The sequence below is a fragment of the Erinaceus europaeus genome, chromosome 12 (genome assembly GCF_950295315.1).
Source record: "Erinaceus europaeus chromosome 12, mEriEur2.1, whole genome shotgun sequence".
Lineage (NCBI taxonomy): Eukaryota > Metazoa > Chordata > Mammalia > Eulipotyphla > Erinaceidae > Erinaceus > Erinaceus europaeus.
The window spans coordinates 41,698,000-41,716,757 of NC_080173.1; the positions used below are offsets into that span (position 1 = coordinate 41,698,000).

Sequence of the window (18,758 nt, forward strand, 5' to 3'; positions counted from 1 at the left end):
CTCATCCTTCTATCCTTCCACTTACCCACTGTTCCACCTCTCATTCACCCATTATCCACCCATCAGTTCCATATCCCCGTCTATGTGGCCACTAGTTACTACTATCCAAGTACTCAGGTTATCCAGCCTTATCTTTTTTTCTCATGTATTTACTCCATTCACTCACCTACCCACTGTTTGTCCATCCATCCATCCATCCATCCATCCATCCATCCATCCATCCATCCATCCATCCATCTGTCCTAACCCTAATCCTAACTAATCCATCCTCCAAGAAAATCTACCTGATCACCCTCTCTATCTGTCTTCTCATCTGCCAACTCTGTTTATCTGTTCATATGCTAAGCCACCCACCAGTGCTTAAACATTTAATTTATTCACTCATTCATCTTATCATCCATCTTTCACATTATTTTATTTTTTCATCCTTTTATGCACTAATAAGCATGAAAGTGATCCCTCTGTGCTAGGCTTGCAACAGCCTCACTGGGCCTCAAAGATTGACCTGAGATAGGAATTTGATGAGGTCAACTCTCACACAAGATGGAATGCAGCTCCTAATTAGGGAATCTTAGGACTGGAAAATCTGAAAGGGCTCATGGAAGTGGTGGTCTTCAGCTGATCTTTGAGGGGGATGCTTCCAATGGTCTCATTAGCTGCGATTTGGAGGTGGGACCAAATGGATTGAAAGTCACCACAGGTTGCCCATCAGGACCCTGCTGTGATGTCTAGGGAGGGGTAGTATGGATAGGAGAGAGGAGCAGGGGTGACAAAGAGGGGTGGTTTGGGAGGAGAGAAGCTATATTGGTCCCATGGTGCTGGGACATCCAGAAGGGAAGGCTTGGGTTCAGGAACCTGCAGAGGAACTTGGGAGACAAAGTTCTGTTCAGGTAGTGTAGTGGGAGGTGACCCTAGGGAAAGAAAGAGGGAAGTGAGGAAGGAAAGAGACAGTCTGGGGCCTTTATGGACAAAATCAGTGCAGGGATGATTGGAACCTGGTCTAGCACAGGGAGAGAAGTGTGTCTGCAAGTCTCTGAGTCCCTAGCATATGGGCAGATAATGTTCCAGCAGCCAAAGAGAGAGCTCTTCAGAGACCAGACTGGTGGTGGTTGGAAATGGAGCTGGTGAGTCCTGAAGTAGGGTGGGGTGGAACCTGCTGCTGAAACTTCCCTCAAGATGAACATGAACTTGGCACAGAATGCCTTCATGGTGTGGGTGTGTGCAGCCCACCATGTCCACTGCAGGCAGTGCCCCTGAGCATCTGGGGCACAGGAGTGATTTGGGCCCTGGGAAGGTGACTGGACAGGGGATACTGTTATCCTCTCCCCAGAGAACTGAAATGCTAGTCTCCCCTGAAACTCCATCTCCCCTCCATGCCAACTCTTGTTCCCTCTGGCCTTGGCCTCCCTAGAGGTCCCTGGCTGTGCTAGCAGCTCCCCACTCTAGTTCTTTACTTTGATGTGCTTGTCACCATTTCCTCCACCCCAGTGCCCCAAGCTTGGCCTAGTCTCTAGCATCTTGCTTCCTGTGACCAAGCATGGGCCTCTGTCTCCCTATTTGCAAATTAAGGATTGCCTTTGCCTGCCTGCCTGCCTGCCTGCCTGCCTGCCTGCCTTCCTGCCTTCCTTCCTGCCTGCCTTCCTGCCTTCCTGCCTTCCTTCCTTCCTGCCTTCTTTCTTCCCTCCTCCCTCCCTTTGTGCCTTTTTTATTGCCACTGTGATTATACCTAGGGTTCAGTGCCAGCACTATGAATCCACTTCTGGTGGCCATTTTTTCTTTGTATTTTATTTGATAGGACAGAGCACAGTTGACAGGAATGTGGAGATAGGGAAGGAGATAGAAAGGCAGACACCTGCAGACCACCTGTTTCACCACCTGCAGGTGAGGAGTGGGAGCTCAAATCCAGGTCCTTGTGCATGATAATATGTGTGCTTAACTGAATGTGTCACAGCTCAGCCTCCAGGATTGGCTTCTTCTATCTAAACTTTAAGATGCTGAGCTCCCCACCTCTACCCTTCCTGCCCCATCCCACATGCACAGCTCAGAAAAGTTCTGTGATAGATTAGTGATGTCTACCCTGGATACAGGCAAAGACAGAGATGCACACAGGCCTCACACTGACATTCCCTGAAGCAGGTGTTCACTCAGAAGTCTTATAAGAGCAGGACTTGACCTTGAGGTAGTGAGAATCCCATCCTGGATTTCTAAGCAAGGGCTGAATGGCTGTAGGCCTGGGGGGAGGGTGCAGGTTGTATCTCTGCTTCTCAGGGCTGAGGTGTGTGTGTGTGTGTGTGTGTGTGTGTGTGTGTGTGTGTGTGTGTGTGCGCGTGCACATGTGTGTTTGTGACCAAATGGGATCACAAGGCTTTTGGACCAAGTTTAATCTTGCTCAGTCTGGCCTTGAGGACTGAGGGAGAAGAGATTGTTTCTGCTTCCGTTATCCAAACTGGGAGCTATTTTATTTTATTCTACTTTATTTTATTTTTTCATTTTTAATGACACCAGAGTAGTTTCTGGGGCTCAGTGCCTATATGACAAATCCATTGCTCCTGGCAGCTTGCTCTTTCTCTCTCCCCCATGTTTCTTTCTGTTTTTTTTTCTCTCTCTTTCCTTTTATTTTTTAGATAGAAATTGAGAGGGGGTAAAGACAAGAGAGGAAGAGAGAAAGAGACCCACAACACTACTTCACCACTCATGAAGTTCCCCCCCTATAAAGTGGGTAGCAGGGGCTTGAACCCAGGTTTTTGGACATGGTAATGACTGCACCACTCCCCAGCCCTTAAAGACTTTATAACCCTGGGTAGTGAGTGATTCAAACTTTCTGATATCCTGTTTCTTCATCTAGAAAATGGGGGTAATAGGCATAATGTTATTGCATGGATTAAAATGATTTAATGAGAGTTCTTGGAGCAGTGCTGTGCTTCTGCCTTGGAAGGGGTCCTGGCCAGCTGAAAGGCCTCTAAAGGAGACCCCCCTCCACTTGCCCTTCTGGTTACTGCTTTCTTAGCAGTTGACACTGTGGGGCCCAGGCCTTGCCCTGGTTTCCTCCCGGATGTCAATGAAACCTGAGGTGACCAGAGCCTCAGGGACTAGGCATGGGGTGCCCTGCTCCATCCGGAGGCACCTCCTGGTGACGCCTGGGCCCCACCTTCAAGTCATGTGGATGCTGCCTTTAAAAGCTTCTGATTCAGACCCTGCAGTGCTGGGAGCAGGCTGGTTGCTGAGAGACTGTGTCTGCAGGTACTGGAGCCAGTGAGGTTCTGGGCTCTGGACAGCTTCCTAATCTCTCAGAGGCTCATGGGTCTGAGCTTAGACTATTTTCTGCCTCCTGGGCTTTCTTCATTCTCTGTGTGAAGCCACCATCTAGCTCAGGTAATGTACCTCAGCCTCTTACTTCTATTCTCTCCCAACAATGCCTGGGACTTGAGATCCCTGACTTTGTCTTCACTTTCTCACCCTGGCCTCGGGATTGTTTGTGACCTAGAGTGAGTATTGCCCTCACTTCTTCCATCTAGAAACATGCCTACTTGTTTGCAAATTCTCTAGTTTCTTCCTTCTTGCCTTCCTCCTTTCCTTTCCTTTCCTTTTTTTTTTTTTTTTGCCACCAAGATTATTACTGGGACTCAGTGCCTGTATGACTCCACCTCTTCTGGTGGTCATTTATTTTTTTTGCTAGAGGTTGACAAATGGAGTTCTAGAGAGGAGGGAGAGAGAAGCAGAAAGAAGCAGAGACACCTGCAGCACTGTTTCATTGCTCATGAAGATTTTCCCCTGTAGGTGGGTTCAAGACCTAAGTCCTCCTGCATGGTAATGTATGCATTTTACTGGGTGGATCATCACCTGGCTTTCTTTCTTATCTTTAAAGATTTATTTATGGCACTGTCTAGTAGTGCAACTGGTAGAGTATACACATTACCATGTACAAAGGCCCAAGTTCAAGTCCCCAGTCTCAACCAACAGGGAAAAAGCTTTGCAAGTGGTGGAGTAGTGCTGTAGGTGTCTTTCTCACCCCTGAGCCCTCAACATCTTTCTGTCTGTGTTATCAAAAAAAAAAAAAAAAAAAAAAAAGAAGAAGAAGAAGAAAAGAAAACTGGCTGAAGGGAGCAGTAGATTTGTTTTTATGGAACTGAGACCCAGTAATAACCTTGGTGGATATATATGGAGTGGAGTAGCACTTCAGAACATTTTGTACTGGGGAATAAACCCAGGACCCATTGCTTAGGAGTCCAGCACCTTGTCCACTGCACCGTCCACTTTTCTGCTGGGCCACTCTAATTCCATTTCTTATTTGAGCTCAATGTATTATAGGAGCTGGACAGGCTGCAGACTACTGGTTGAGGGCATTGTCCCACATTCCTTTAAGACTATGATCTGTATGACTTTTCCAGACCTGCATTTGTGTGTGCAGTGTCCTTGAGATGCTTGGCAAGCTTGTGCTGGATTCTGATTCATAGGTCTTCTGGGTCTTTGTGGTGCTGTACTCACCAAGCACATTCAGATGTGGGCACACACAGCAGGGCTAGGGTGCAAGAGGCTGAGGACTGAATGATGCCCAGGTTTCCAGTTCTCTCTCTGTTGCTTACTTTTGGGGGTGATTTACTCTGAGTCTCTGTTTCCGTCTCTGAGAAATGGGGGTGTGAGATATGCATATGACCTGGCTGATTCTTTGTGGGTTTTAGGAGGTGAGTCAGCAGAGGAGGGGCAGCCAGGCCTGTGTGATACAGACACAGCACTGGTGCCCAGTTCAGGAAGAGCCAGCAGGAGCCAAGGTAGCACCCTTGGCTGTCTGAAAGCCAGCCAGTGCGAGGCAGCCGCTGTGTGAGTGGCACTATAGGCTGGGCCCTCCCTGCCTTTGATTCTTGCACTTCTGTCCCCACAGGGCTCCAGCTGCTTGGAGCACAAGCTGGAGCAGCCATGACCCGCTGGACATCCCTGAAGGTCCCCAGGCCAGACAAACCTGTCCCCTCTCATCCGGTGGCTTCCCGCAGGCATCTGAGTGCCCCAGCCCTGGTGACTACACCCTGGAGGGCCCAGAAATCTGGGAGTGAGACATCTTCCCAGCACAGTCCCAGGGCTCCCTGCCCCTACTGGCTCCCTGTCTCCTGGCCCAGGCAGCAGCAGCATCTACCATTAGGGCCTCATACCTCAGCTCCTCAGACCCATGGTGAGGTGGTCAGCTGCGGGGGGGTAGTGGCAGTGAGAGGGGAGGCATCCCTGCAGAGCCAGAGCTCCCCCTGGTGGCAGACTTTGTTAGGTACAAGTGGCTCCAATCAGCTCTTCTGTGCACTGACTGTAGCTCCTAGGAGGCCACTGAGCTCCTCTGAACCTCCACTCAGAGCACAAGTAGCTTGCTCCTTGGGCTGCTGAGAGGATGGTCTCAGAGCATCTGCCTTCTCTTCTGCCAGTTGAGGAGTTGCTTCATTTGGGCAGCTGTCCCTGCTGACTCCACTACTTGCTGACCAGGACAGACCCTGGGAGGGGTCTGTCACCTGCCTGTCTAAGTGGGTCCTCCGCTGACCTGTCCTTCAGGTATTTGGAGAAAAAGTCAGAGGCTGGACCCCTATTCAGACTATGGCTGCACTGGCAACACAAAACAGGGTGGAATCCAGCTCCACCACCCTCGGTTTCCCAGTCTCAAGGGCTGTGGCTATAAAGGGGGTGCACCCCTGGGAAGACTCTGAGGGAGTCTGAGAGTAGGGACAGCTTCTGGCCTGGTCCTCAGTAAGGTCCCCACTGCTGGCTGGGCTGCCCTGGAACCCTACTCCTCAGTGCTCCTCTGGACTGAATGGGTGCTGGTATAACTCAGACTTCACAGTGTGACTGGATGGGAATTGGAACGGTGGAGTTCCCACTGTGAGGAGAAACTCACTCAACTACCTTTCCCAGGACATCTCTTCCAACTCACTCTCCCCAGAAAGCTACCATCCTGAGGCCCACAGCTGATGCTTAATGATGTAGACACTGGGGCACCAGTGTCTACAGCACCAGTTGCTGTCATGGCTGACACATTATCTGTCCTGGAGCTGGCAGTGGGGAGAGGCAGAGCAGGGCTTGTCCTGGGCATGGTGCTCAGCTGCAAAGGTGCCCAGGAACACCAGTTTATGAGCATGTGTATGGTAGGGTGGCCAGGCAGTCATGAGCAGCTGAGGATGGTGATACTTCTGAGTATTCTTCCTCTTGCCTACTCTGTTGGTTACCACTCAGGAAGTCCAGGGATGGTGGCTGACCAGTAAGTGCTTTGGGGGGGGGGTGACTCTCTTAGCTGGTGCTGATTACAACACGGGGGGGGGGGGGACAGTGTTAGCATTAGCAGTGGGTGTTAGGACATTCTGGGGATTCTGTAGAGTCAGGCTCTGTTTTGGTTCCCGAGGAGTGAGACATCAGTGAACAACATAGCGGGCTTTCAAGGTGGCAGAAGACCATTGAGCTAGCATAGCGATGATGAAGAATGACTTTCATGCCTGAGGTCCTGAGGGCCAAGGTTCAATCCCCAGCACCACCATAAGCCAGAGCTGAGCAAAAAAAAAAAAAGTTTGGGATGAGTGCCCTGCCTACTGTGCTGTTGTTGTCATCATCATCACTGGGTCAGAGCTGAGGGCTGCAGGAAACCCAAGTGTGGTGCATAGTCTCCTGAGGGCTCAGGGAGGTCTCCAGAGACACACTTGTGGCATTGGTGGCCAGGCCTGGAGTAGAGGGAGGTGGCAGGAGGGTGCCTGGGAGGAGTGTGTCTGAGAGCAATGGTGACTGCAGCAGGCTGAGTGAGGGGGTTAGGGTGAACTCTCAGGGATTGTAGAGGCTCTTCTTGCTTTAGTTGTCCTTGCAGGTCCCAGTGGGGATTTATTTTGAGTAAGGAACTGACAGATGGGCTCCAAGGGCTAGTGGCCAGTGAGGGGGGTCAGGGAGGCTGAAGTGGCAGCTGCTGTGTTTGCCTAGGGGGTAATGATGGTGGGAGAAGGAATTGGAGCCTAAATGTAATTTGAAATAAGAGCCTTTACTGTGTGGCTGGAGCTACTGGGAGGATGGGGTGGCCACTTACCTTGAGAAGATAGTGTGAGGGGCTGGCTCGAGGGGAAGGGGAGGCCAGAAGCTCATTGGGTAAGTCTGTCCACCATGTCCCAGGGCCCTGGGGTAGGGGCCTGGGCCAGCCAGTATGACAGCCCCATCAGCCATGCTGTCCTCTCTGTCATAGGAGCTGCACCTCCTGGAGCAGGCCTAGGGGTGAGCCAGGGCTCCCCCAACCCCGGGATGACCACGGCTGGCCGGGCCAACCCCTACAGCATCGTGTCATCAGAGGAAGACGGGCTGCACCTGGTCACCATGTCGGGCGCTAACAGCTTCCGCAATGGCAAGGTACACACTCGGCGCCGCTGCCGGAACCGCTTTGTCAAGAAGAATGGTCAGTGCAACATCGAGTTTGCCAACATGGACGAGAAGTCGCAGCGCTACCTGGCTGACATGTTCACCACGTGTGTGGACATCCGCTGGCGCTATATGCTGCTCATTTTCTCACTGGCCTTCCTTGCCTCCTGGCTGCTGTTTGGTGTCATCTTCTGGATCATCGCTGTGGCTCATGGGGATCTGGAGCCAGCCGAGGGCCAGGAGCGTACTCCTTGTGTGATGCAGGTGCATGGCTTCATGGCAGCCTTCCTTTTCTCCATTGAGACACAGACCACTATTGGCTACGGTCTGCGCTGCGTGACAGAGGAGTGCCCAGTGGCTGTCTTCATGGTGGTGGCACAGTCCATTGTGGGCTGCATCATCGACTCCTTCATGATCGGAGCCATCATGGCCAAGATGGCTCGGCCCAAGAAGCGGGCGCAGACGCTGCTCTTCAGCCACAACGCTGTGGTGGCGCTGCGTGATGGCAAGCTCTGCCTCATGTGGCGTGTGGGCAACCTGCGCAAGAGCCACATTGTGGAGGCCCACGTGCGCGCCCAGCTCATCAAGCCCAGGGTCACAGAGGAGGGTGAGTACATCCCGCTGGATCAGATTGACATTGACGTGGGCTTTGACAAGGGCCTGGATCGCATCTTCCTGGTGTCTCCCATCACCATCTTGCATGAGATCGACGAGGCCAGCCCACTGTTTGGCATCAGCCGACAGGACCTGGAGACGGACGACTTTGAGATTGTGGTCATCCTGGAGGGCATGGTAGAGGCTACGGCCATGACCACACAGGCCCGCAGCTCCTACCTGGCCAATGAGATCTTGTGGGGCCACCGCTTTGAGCCAGTGCTCTTTGAGGAGAAGAACCAGTATAAGATTGACTACTCGCACTTCCATAAGACCTATGAGGTGCCCTCCACACCCCGCTGCAGTGCCAAGGATTTGGTGGAGAACAAATTCCTCCTGCCTAGCGCTAGCTCCTTCTGCTATGAGAATGAGCTGGCATTCCTGAGCCGTGATGAGGAGGACGAGGCAGATGCAGAGCAGGACAGTTGCAGCCCTCAGGCCAGGCATGACTTTGACAGGCCCCAGGCTGGGGGCAGCAGCAGCACCCTAGAGCAGCGACCCTACAGACGGGAGTCAGAGATCTGAGCCACCACCACCAGCCAAGGTGCAAAATCTGCACCACCAGTCAGTCGCCAGTGTCCCATAACGAGGACCCTGGTTGGAGCAGAGGGAGCCAGACATCCCGGCTGCAGACTCAGTAGAAATTAGATGTTTTAGGTTTCCTCGCAATGGCCTCAATGTGTTGGTGGGAGAGTGGGTGGCCGGGAGTGGGCGGGCAGTCCTTGGCCTCATGCCAGAACAGCACAGGGGCAGGGCGGTAGCTCCAGGTGACTCAGCCTCCAGAGCTTGGGGTCTTTTGCCTGGAGATGGAGCAGCAGCCAGCCCAGAAACAGCTCAACAGCGGGTTGCAGTGCACCTTGCTGGTTTTTAATTTGGGGAGAAACACTGGGTTTTTGGCTTTCTCAACCTTAGCTTGAGTAAGACTGTTTACAAATACTACTAATACTACTACTAAGAAAAACATGCAGTTGAAAAAGAAAAGTTGAAGTCATGAAGACTTGGGAATGGGAAGGACAGTTAGAATTCTGTTGGTCTGTTGGGACACAGACATCTGGATAGAGGCTCCAGATGGGTCCCTGGGGCTGGGCTGACTTGTGCAGGTGGCCTTGCTGTCAGTGCTTGCTCACTGTTTTCTGTGATCCAGGGCAAAATAGACTGCTGTTGGGGAAAGGGAACCCATAGTCATGTTAATGATCATAAGAAAAGCCTTGCAATGCCATTGGGTAGAGCAGGAACTGTGAGGGAAAATACAGTTTGAGCTTTGGTTGCTGGATTTTACCCTTAGAGGTGCATCTCAGGCCTGGACAGGAGCCTGCCGTGGTCCCTGGATTTTCTTGTTTGGTTTCTCTACCCCATTCTGGCCCCCACTCCATCTACAGTGAGGGCCAGGTGTGAAATGTAGGTGTAGACCACTCCCAGGATGGGGAGTCATGTTCCTAGGTTACGAAGAAATGGGTCAGTCTCTTCTCCAGGGTGCCCAGCATGAGTTGTGCCTTAGAGACCCTGGGGGTTTGGCTCCAGTAGTCTTTGTTTTTATGGAACTTGCCCATCCATTTTCCCTGCTATCCTGCTCTACCCGAAGTCAGTCCCTGCTAGCTCCTCTGTCTGCAAAAGCTAGGCAGAGCTTCTGTCCCACTCCCTCTGTCCACCCCCACCCCTCAACCCCACACCTGGAATATGTAGGTGACCCCTGGTAGGCTGTACTCTGCTGCTGAATGGAGATCAGTGGGCTCAGGCAAATGACAGGTGTTAACCTGTACCTGGCTCTGTAGTCATGAATCTGTGTTTGTGGGATGCCTTTGTTAATTTTGAACATTGGCTCTCCTGGCCCATGGCAGAATTCTAGACCAGGAACAGCTCTGAGAAGCCTTGTTTTTGATAAGCAGCTGGTGAGACCTTGCCCAATGTGGGGCCAGAACCTCCCCAGGACTTGTCCTTCGGGCAGCCAGTGGTTTGAAGGCCCATGTCCCTCTGTTCTCTCATCTAGGCCATTCTAACTTGTAACCCCTTAAAATGGCTCACAACCAGAAGGAACACACTAGGGACTCTCTCACTCAATTGTGACTGGAAGTAGAGTATAAGGTCTTGTGGCCATTTGATGAGGAGGAGAAGGAGAGTCCTTAGGAAGAAGTCTCTGGAAGCCTGGGCCTTTGGAACAGCTGGTCTCTCAGTTCCCACAGGGATGCCCAGGCCCAAACTCTGAGCTAGAAACACTCTTGGAGACCTCCCAGGATCTGTTTTGTGTCAGGGGAGCTTCTAGCCCTAGGTTTCTTTGCCACCTGCTGGCTTTCTCAGCCTTAGCCCTAAGGGGGTTGGGGGATACAGCATTTATGTGGGGGTGCTCCCCTATCCTCTCCAACTGTTAACACTACCCAGATCGTTAGGCTGAGCTTGGGAAGGTTGTACAGCAGGGCCTGTATAGGGTTTCATTTTCCTCTCTGCCCAGCAGCCAGAGGCTCTTCCAGGACCAGCCTTTCACAAATAGCCACCCAGAGCAAAGGTCAGGCCCCCACAGCTTCTGAGGCCCTGGCCATCTCAGGTGACCTGGTGCAACTCCTCTCAGCTCTCCCTCCTTCCCCCTTCTCATCCCCTACCCCCAGCCCATGTGGTTCCATCTCAACACTGAACGATATTCCCTCTCACCAAAGGCACATACTGTGTTCTCAAGCTCCTCCTTCTCTTCCCTCTTTCTCTTCCTCTGTGTCTGTTCGTTTATTATTTATTTATTTATTTATTATTGCTTTGCTAAAGACCAAACTAGTCTTCCCTTTAGTGCACTTGAAACAAGAGGGTGGAGTAGAGGAGTCACATATGTGAAGAGCAAGGACCACAGGTGAGCCAGTACAGAGGGCATTTGTGTTTACCTGTGGTATGTGGGAGCCTGTTGACCCAGCAGTGGGCAGTATGTATTTGAAGCTAGGGGAGAATGGGGCTTTCACATGTATGTACACATGTGGTGTGTGTGTGCATAAGGTGCAGTGGAAGGAAGAGTCCTGTCTTGCACCTGCCCTCATTCTCCTTGGTGAAGGGAACTCTCCAGAGTTTTCCTGATAACCTGAATCAAGCAGTGAAGAGAGCCTAGAATTTGTCAAGGACACAGCCTCAGATGCCCACCACACAGAGATACTGGGGTGGGCCTGACTCCTTGTTCCTCCAGCCCCGGCCATGGCTCAGGTCTGTACTGTCAGCAGCTGCACACACATGTGATCCCTTCTGGGTGTATTCACATGTGGAGTGGTTTCAACTGTGAGTGAAATGGACAAGCTGGGCCTTGCTTTGTAGGTGTGCAGCATATGGAGCACAAGTGTGCACATCCTGTCACCATTCATATGTGCATCATGTAATTGTATGTGTGTTTACCACAGGTGTGTTTGCGCTTTGTATGAGGGCTTAGTTTATAGGTTTACCAAGTCTTAAGGCTGGGAACACCCCAGTCAGGATGGACAGGGGTGGTAGACATCTGTATAGCTGAAGCCAAGAGTCTTCCACCCTGTTGTGTCCAATGGGCTGCGTGTGAGGCTTCTATGTGTGTATCTAGGTGCAAAGGGATATCTGCACATGGAGTGCATGATATCCCAGGTAGAGTGTTTGCACCTGCAGGAAGGCATGTGTGTGTCTGCCTGTGTGAACATGTGTGTGCATTTGTGTGACAGCTGGACCAGGTCTGGTCCCTGTTTGCTGATGGTAGGCTGTATGCATGTGTGTGGAGTCTCTGAGGGTGTGTGAACATAAGTGTCAGTGGGTTGAAGTGCCCATATGCATTAGTGGTGGCTGTCCCCCTCTCCCTGTGCTCTGCTGGTGCTGTGCCACTGGGCCCCTGCCTTCCCGAGGGTCCTGGAGGAGGCAGGCCTGGTGGGAAGGAGGCCTCTCCCTGCACAGGAGAGTCTGCCCTTTGTGAGGCCATAGAATGTTAAATCTATTTTAAATGGTGAAACTGGAAAATTTTCATGTTATTTTCAATAAATAGTGGTATCTAAAGACATAGCTGTGGTCTATTTTGCTTTCTTTGCACTCCTCTGCACTTAGAAATGTCCCAGCTGCTTTAGTGCATGTCCTAGTTCTATGTTCCCTGAGCTCCATGTCTTGGGATGAAGGAGTGGGGGAATCTCACAGCAGCTTGGGGTGAGGGAGGCAGTACAAATTCCCTCTGTCCATAATACTCCAACCTTTTCACACATGGCCCTCTGGGTGTGCCAGACTCCTTCATGACTGGATGTCACGCCAGCCCTGTGATCTCAGTCTGTCTTGTCCCCCCTGGACTTAACTCCTCCTCCCCCTTTCCTTCCTGCAAGCATCTGATGGTGTATGCACTAGCAGGGTTTGGCTGCATACTGGAGCATACATACGAGGCAGACAGGAGAGGAAGGGGTGTATGGGGGCTAAGGACCTCTACTCCAACCAGAGGAGGCTCATAGGACAGGGAAGATTTCAAGTGGTGGCTTCCCCACTGAAGCTTGAATGATAGAGGAGGGGGAGGAGAGCAGTAACTGCTCATCAGGGGCAGAACACGAATGGGGGATGATGCCCTTTTGAGGGGACAAGAGAATTTTATATGTTCTAAGGGTTCAGATTCTGGGACTTCAGTGGCCTCTTGAAAGATGCTCCCTCTTCTCAAAGAGTTTCTTTCTTTATTATTAAATTATTATTATTAGTTTTATTTCTACCAGGGTTATCACTGGGTCTCAGTGTCTGAATGACACACCCTCTGCTCCTAGTGATTTTCCTTTTATAGAGGCAGAGAGAAATTGAGAGAGAGGGAGAAAAAAAGACAATAGCAGCACTGCTCCACTACTTATGAAGCTTCTCTTTAGCAGGTGGGGACTAGGGGTTTGAACCCAGGTCCTTGCTCTTGGTTACATGTGTGCCAACACCCAGGTCTTGCCCAGAAGATTTTTAATAGTGGAGAAGCCCCTCCTGTGGAATTCAGGTATTTTCAGTTGACAAAATATGAAGCCTGGGAGCTAGGCAGTGGCACACCGTGTTAAGCACACATAGTACAAAGAATTGCAAGAACCTGTGGCTAGGATCCTAGTTTGAGCCCCTGGCTCCCCACCTGTAGGGGGGTCACTTCACAAGTGGTGAAGCAGGTCTGCAAGTGTCTATCTTTCTCTACCCTCTCTGTCTTCCCCTCCCTTCTCAATTTATCTCTGTCCTATCCAAATAAAAAATAAAAATAAATGGCCTCAGGAGCAGTGGATTTGTGATGCAGGCACCTAGCCCCAGTGATAACCCTGGAGGCCAAAAAAAAAAAAAAAAAAAAAGAAGACTGATAGTTCCCGATGCATGTTGATGAAGGAATAGGAGATCCAGAGGGTTTGGAGTGAGGTGGAAGACTTCTCTTCAGTCCTGTGGGTTAGACCTGTTGATGACTGGCTTGATCTGGAGGCTCTCTACTTCTCCCTGACTCTGACACCTTACCCAGCCCCAGACAGGTCAGGCCCCATGGGAATGCCTTGATACCAGGCCCCATAAAATTTATTTATTTACTTATCATTACTATTATTTTTAAAGACTTTCTTTTTAATATTTATTTTATTTATTTATTCCCTTTTGTTGTCGTTTTTTTATTGCTGTAGTAATTGTTGTTATTGATGTTGTTGTTAGATAGGACAGAGAGAAATGGAGAGAGGAGGGGAAGACAGAGAGGGGGAGAGAAAGACACCTGCAGACCTGCTTCACCACCTGTGAAGTGACTCCCCTGCAGGTGGGGAGCCGGAGGCTCGAACCGGGATCCTTACGCCGGTCCTTGTGCTTTGCACTACCTGTGCTTAACCTGCTGTGCCTGACTCCCTGTTATTTTTTAACTAGAACACTGTTCAGTTCTGGCTTATGGTGGTGTGGGGGATTGAACTTGGGATGTTGGAGCCTCAGTTATGAGAGTCTGTTTGCATAACCATTATGCTATCTACCCTCCTCCCACCCCATAAAATTAAAAATCATTGATGAGTAACTCAAAAAGAGGGCTAGAACTTGGGGGCTTACTTCAAAAATATTTGAACCCAAGTCAGAGTTTACTCATTTACTTCTTGTCATCGAGGTAACATTGGTTTCTAATATTATACATATTTTAAAATTTATTTATTCCCTTTTGTTGCCCCTGTTGTTTTATTGTTGTAGTTATTATTGTTGTTGTTATTGATGTCATCATTGTTGGATAGGACAGAGAGAAATGGAGAGAGGAGGGGTAGACAGAAATGGAGAGAGAAAGATAGACACCTGCAGACCTGCTTCACTGCTTGTGAAGTGACTTCCCTGCAGTTGGGGAGCCAGGGGCTTGAACCAGGATCCTTATGTTGGTCTTTGTGCTTTGTGCCATGTGTGCTTAACCTGCTGTGCCCAACTCCCAATATTATACATTTTAGGGGTATGGTTTAATACTTCTATATGCATAGAAGACTCACCAAAGCTATTAGCAAAACTCTATATTACAGTCTAAAAGATCCCCCCCTTTTAAATTTTTATTTATAAAAAGGAAACACTGACAAAAACATAGGATAAGAGGGGTACAACTCCATACAATTCCCACCACTAGGTGTCCTGGAGCTCCGCTTCTCCAGAGCCCTGCCCCACTAGGGAAAGAGAGAGACAGGCTGGGTGTATGGATCGACCTGTCAATGCCCTTGTTTGCCAGAGAAGCAATTACAGAAGCCAGACCTTCCACCTTCTGTACCCCATAATGATCCTGGATCCATACTCCCAGCCTGTCTCTCTCTTTCCCTAGTGGGGCAGGGCTCTGGAGAAGCGGATTTCCCCCTCTCTTATCCCTTTTCTTCTTTAATCTGTTTTGAATCCAATTACAGTTCTCTATTGCACTGCTCCCACCTGGTCAGGGTCATAACTGCTCACATGGATGACAGCAGTTATCTCATTTCTAGCCCCTGTGCCTCTCCTTCTTCTCCTAGGAAAGCTTCTTGAGCCTCCCATATTTGGAGCTGTGTGTCTCTTTTAGCGCTAATAGATCCATTAGGGTGATATATGGAGGCTGCTCCTGCAGGTAGTTAGGACTGTTCTCCCTGAGTGACTCTGCCAGTTGCAACTTCTCTCTGGGCCTCAGTTTCCTCACAATCTCCACAGGACACATGTTAAATGAGTAATCACCACTGGCTGGAGAAAGGGAATTTTCTAGGGTCAGGATTGGAAAGCAGCCTCTGAAAGTGACATCAATGTGTGGAGGTAGAAGTTAGGGTAGTGGCTGCTACTGGAGGAACAGGTGGATCAGTGACTGAGTGTTGGGGAGAAGGCATTTCCATGTTCAGGCAGGTGACTTGAATGCCGTATATACATATTCATATTGAGTATTGCTCATCTCTGGCAAATAGTGGTGTTGAGGGTTGAACCTTTGATGTCTCAGACATGAAAGTCTTTTTGCATAACCACTATGCTATCTTTCCAGTCCTGGGAATCAGTTTGGAGTTGGATTCAGAGAATAGGTGGCATCTGGAGCAGGAGGGAGGGCCTGACAGGGGTGGGTTGGGATGGGGAGAAGCCATGTATCCTGCCCAGCAGAGCTGGGGTCACAGTTGAAATTCCAAGGTGAGTGTCATATATATAATTTTTTTTTCATCCCAAGCAGGCCATGATCTCTCCTTTCATAAATAGCTATCTGAACCAAGGATAATAACTCCCAGTAGTTCTGCCATTTTCACAGTAGTTCTGTAGTTCAGCAGTTCTGCCATTTTCATTTCACCATCCCCTCTCTTATAACTTTGAAATATCCCTTTGCAAGTATTTGCTGCATCATACACAACATCACCATTATTTATGTCATTTGACATTATTTATATATAGCTGTCGGGCTGAGCTTCACTGACGGGAGACAGACGAGCAGGGACTCATGACTCACGAGCAGTACTCATGCGTACTGGGTTGTACACAGTATCTCTTTATTCATGCAGGACACAGCACAATCTAAGACGAGCTAAGCTGAACTCAAGGTACAGTACTCTAAAACTCACAATGCTGTCTTTATATATACTTGCTAAGTAAGGTGGAAACAGGATGTGATATAGAGAGGGTGGAGAGAAAAGTGACTGGTGAAAATCAGAGTGTGACAAAGAGGGGGCAGATTAGGTGAGAATCCTATCACTGAACCACAAATGCCCTGGAGGGAGGGTGGAACTTGTTAACAGTGGTTATGTAAATAGAATGAAGTGGTTATGTAAATAGAATAGTGTTAAGCAGGGGGGATTTAAACCAAATGAAACAGGGTCTCATGCATACCAACAATTCCCCCTTTCTTTTTAACTAATGGCCATTGTGGGGTGAACAGAAACGTATATCGTACAGGCGTTTTCAAAAGAACTGGCATAAGACATGGTAAACAAAATAGGCGAGCAGCAATAACCAGTGTGATGTCAAGGGGAGCTTTTCTTTCCTCAAAGAGCAAGGCCTAGCAGGCGAAAGGGCATTTCTTGCCTCTGGGAGTGCTTCATGTCTCTGGGGGCATCTCTTGCCTCAAAGGGCGTTTCCTGCCTCTGTGGGCATCTCTTGCCTCTTGGGGCGCTTCATGCCTCGGTGGGCATAACCTAATAAGGAGGGGGAGTTTTCTACCTCTGGGGCAGAGCCTGCAGGCGAGGGGACATGGTCTATAAAGTCTCAAGGCAATTGGCTGAAGTTAGTCTTTGAGAAACACAGCAGTGTGCACCAGTAAGTCCGATGGAGGTGTCAGTCCAAAGTAGCTGACCACAGAAGAAAATGCCGGAGGATGAAACGCTGCACGTCTGTCTCGATGGGGAATGTCAGCCACCAGAATTCTGCTTTTCTGTAGAGAGTGATCTTTGGAGTCTGTGAATCTGTTTCTTCAGGTCGTGCCAGGTCTCATCATTGGTTTCCAGGGGTGTGTTGTAGTCATTTCATCTTGTGGGTGATGTCAGAGAACAGGGGTCCAAATGGATTTCCGGGAATTCCATTTGAGTAGATGCTTTTTCATGTGAAGACTTGACAGCTGAAATTCACTTACTTGTCAAACAAAACTTGTAGCAGATTAGAAGTTTACTATAATTGATAACTCCATTATAATTGGAAGTCATTTCTAGTATGATTTTAAGGTTGTTTAAACAGTTTAAACTCAATAAAATGTGGAAAGGTAAACAGAAGAACCACGGTTAAAAGCCTCAGGCATGAGAATAATTAACATAATCATTGCACTATCTGCCCCACCCATAACTCATACAGTTTTCAGGATTAAACATTTCAGATTCATGTCAAGACATAAAAGAGAAATCAAAGGAGGGAAAAAACAATTTTTTGGATTGTTTCTGGATGTCTCTAGAAATCATGGCTGCGTCCAGCATTTTTTTTTAAGTCAATGTCAAACAAAAATTTAGTCATTCAAATCATTCTCTTATGAAACGCAACTTGAACCAGATTATCAAGATCTCACCATGTAGGATTAAGAGTCCCCAGAGGGCGACCGAGTCCAAAAAGCTCCTCGAAATTCCATTTAGGGTGCTTCTGACTGTTCCTGCTGGATTGCTTCAGGCACCCGTTTTTAAAAGCGTCTTCCCATTGAAGAAAGAATCCAATCAGGAGAGTAGAACTAACCACTTGTCTCCATACTTGGGAACTGCCAGGGTACTCGAGAATGTTCTTCAAATTAGAGTAGTCCTTCTCCATGGGAAACATTCGAGAAGAAGTCCAGAAAGTCCCAGTGGAAATCCCCATGCATATCCCAAGGTCTACGATCACAGTCATAAAGAACCAAACTGTGGCCTGGAGCAAAATGTAGTCTTTTTCCTCAGGAAACATGGGAGAGGGAATCCAGAAAGTCCAAGGAGAAATCTCCGTGCATCTCCCAAGCTCTATGATACCGGTCATAAGAAACCAAAGTTCCCGGTCAGGGAACCGAAGTGTGGCCCAGAGTAAAATGTTCCAGAGACAGAGAAACTGTCTCATAATGAAACAGTAGAGGCTTTGGCAAACCTCTTCGTAAGTAGAAGAGAAGACCATAGTGCATAGGTAGGCAAAGTCTTCACTTATCTGGGAGTTGCACAGGTCCGGTCCCACATTGTAGGCGCCATATGTTGTTTTCGACGGGTTATGTTGTTTTCGCTGGGCTATGTTGTTTTCGACAGGTTATGTTGTTTTCGCCGGGCTGGCTTCATGGGCGGGTAACAGACGACCAGGGACTCATGGTTGAGCTGTAGGCAGTATCTCTTTATTCATGCAGGACGCAGCACAATCTAAGACGAGCTAAGTTAAACTCAAAGTACAGTACTGTAAAACTCACAATGCTGTCTTTATATATACTTGCCAAGTAAGGTGGAAACAGGATGTGACATAGAGAGGGTGGAGAGAAAAGTGACTGGTGAAAATCAGAGTGTGACAAAGAGGGGGCAGATTAGGCGAGAATCCTATCACTGAACCACAAATGCCCTGGAGGGAGGGTGGAACTTGTTAACAGTGGTTATGTAAATAGAATGAAGTGGTTATGTAAATAGAATAGTGTTAAGCAGGGGGGATTTAAACCAAATGAAACAGGGTCTCATGCATACCAACATATAGCTGTGCCACCAGTTGCTTCTGTTCTCCCTGGTCTAAGCTTTTAAGAGAGTCAACATATTGAAGACTCAGCCTATGGTCTGTGCATTAAAAAGTTTGAGACATTCAATCAATTTTTCCCCTCTCATATTAATTAAATAGTGATTTATATGACTGCAAATTAATAGGAGTGTACATAAACACCATTCCCACCACCAAAGACTGTGTTCCATCCCATCCTCCCCCTCCCCCACTGCCCCATGAAG

The 18,758-nt window shown here is 49.0% G+C and overlaps 1 protein-coding gene across 10 annotated transcripts in view; it reads left to right on the forward strand.

Annotated features, from left to right (window-relative positions):
- KCNJ12 (potassium inwardly rectifying channel subfamily J member 12) overlaps window positions 1–11,995 on the forward strand; it is a 54,913-nt gene extending 42,918 nt beyond the window's left edge. For 5 of the 10 annotated variants that reach the window (XM_060203275.1, XM_060203274.1, XM_060203277.1 and 2 more), the window contains 2 exons: window positions 4,880–5,164; window positions 7,190–11,995. In XM_060203275.1, the coding sequence (XP_060059258.1) occupies window positions 4,915–5,164; window positions 7,190–8,538 (1,599 nt within the window). In that variant the 5' untranslated portion in view covers window positions 4,880–4,914 and the 3' untranslated portion in view covers window positions 8,539–11,995. The other 5 variants (XM_060203283.1, XM_060203282.1, XM_060203280.1 and 2 more) reach the window with 4 other exon arrangements.
- The last annotated feature ends 6,763 nt before the right edge of the window (window positions 11,996–18,758 follow it).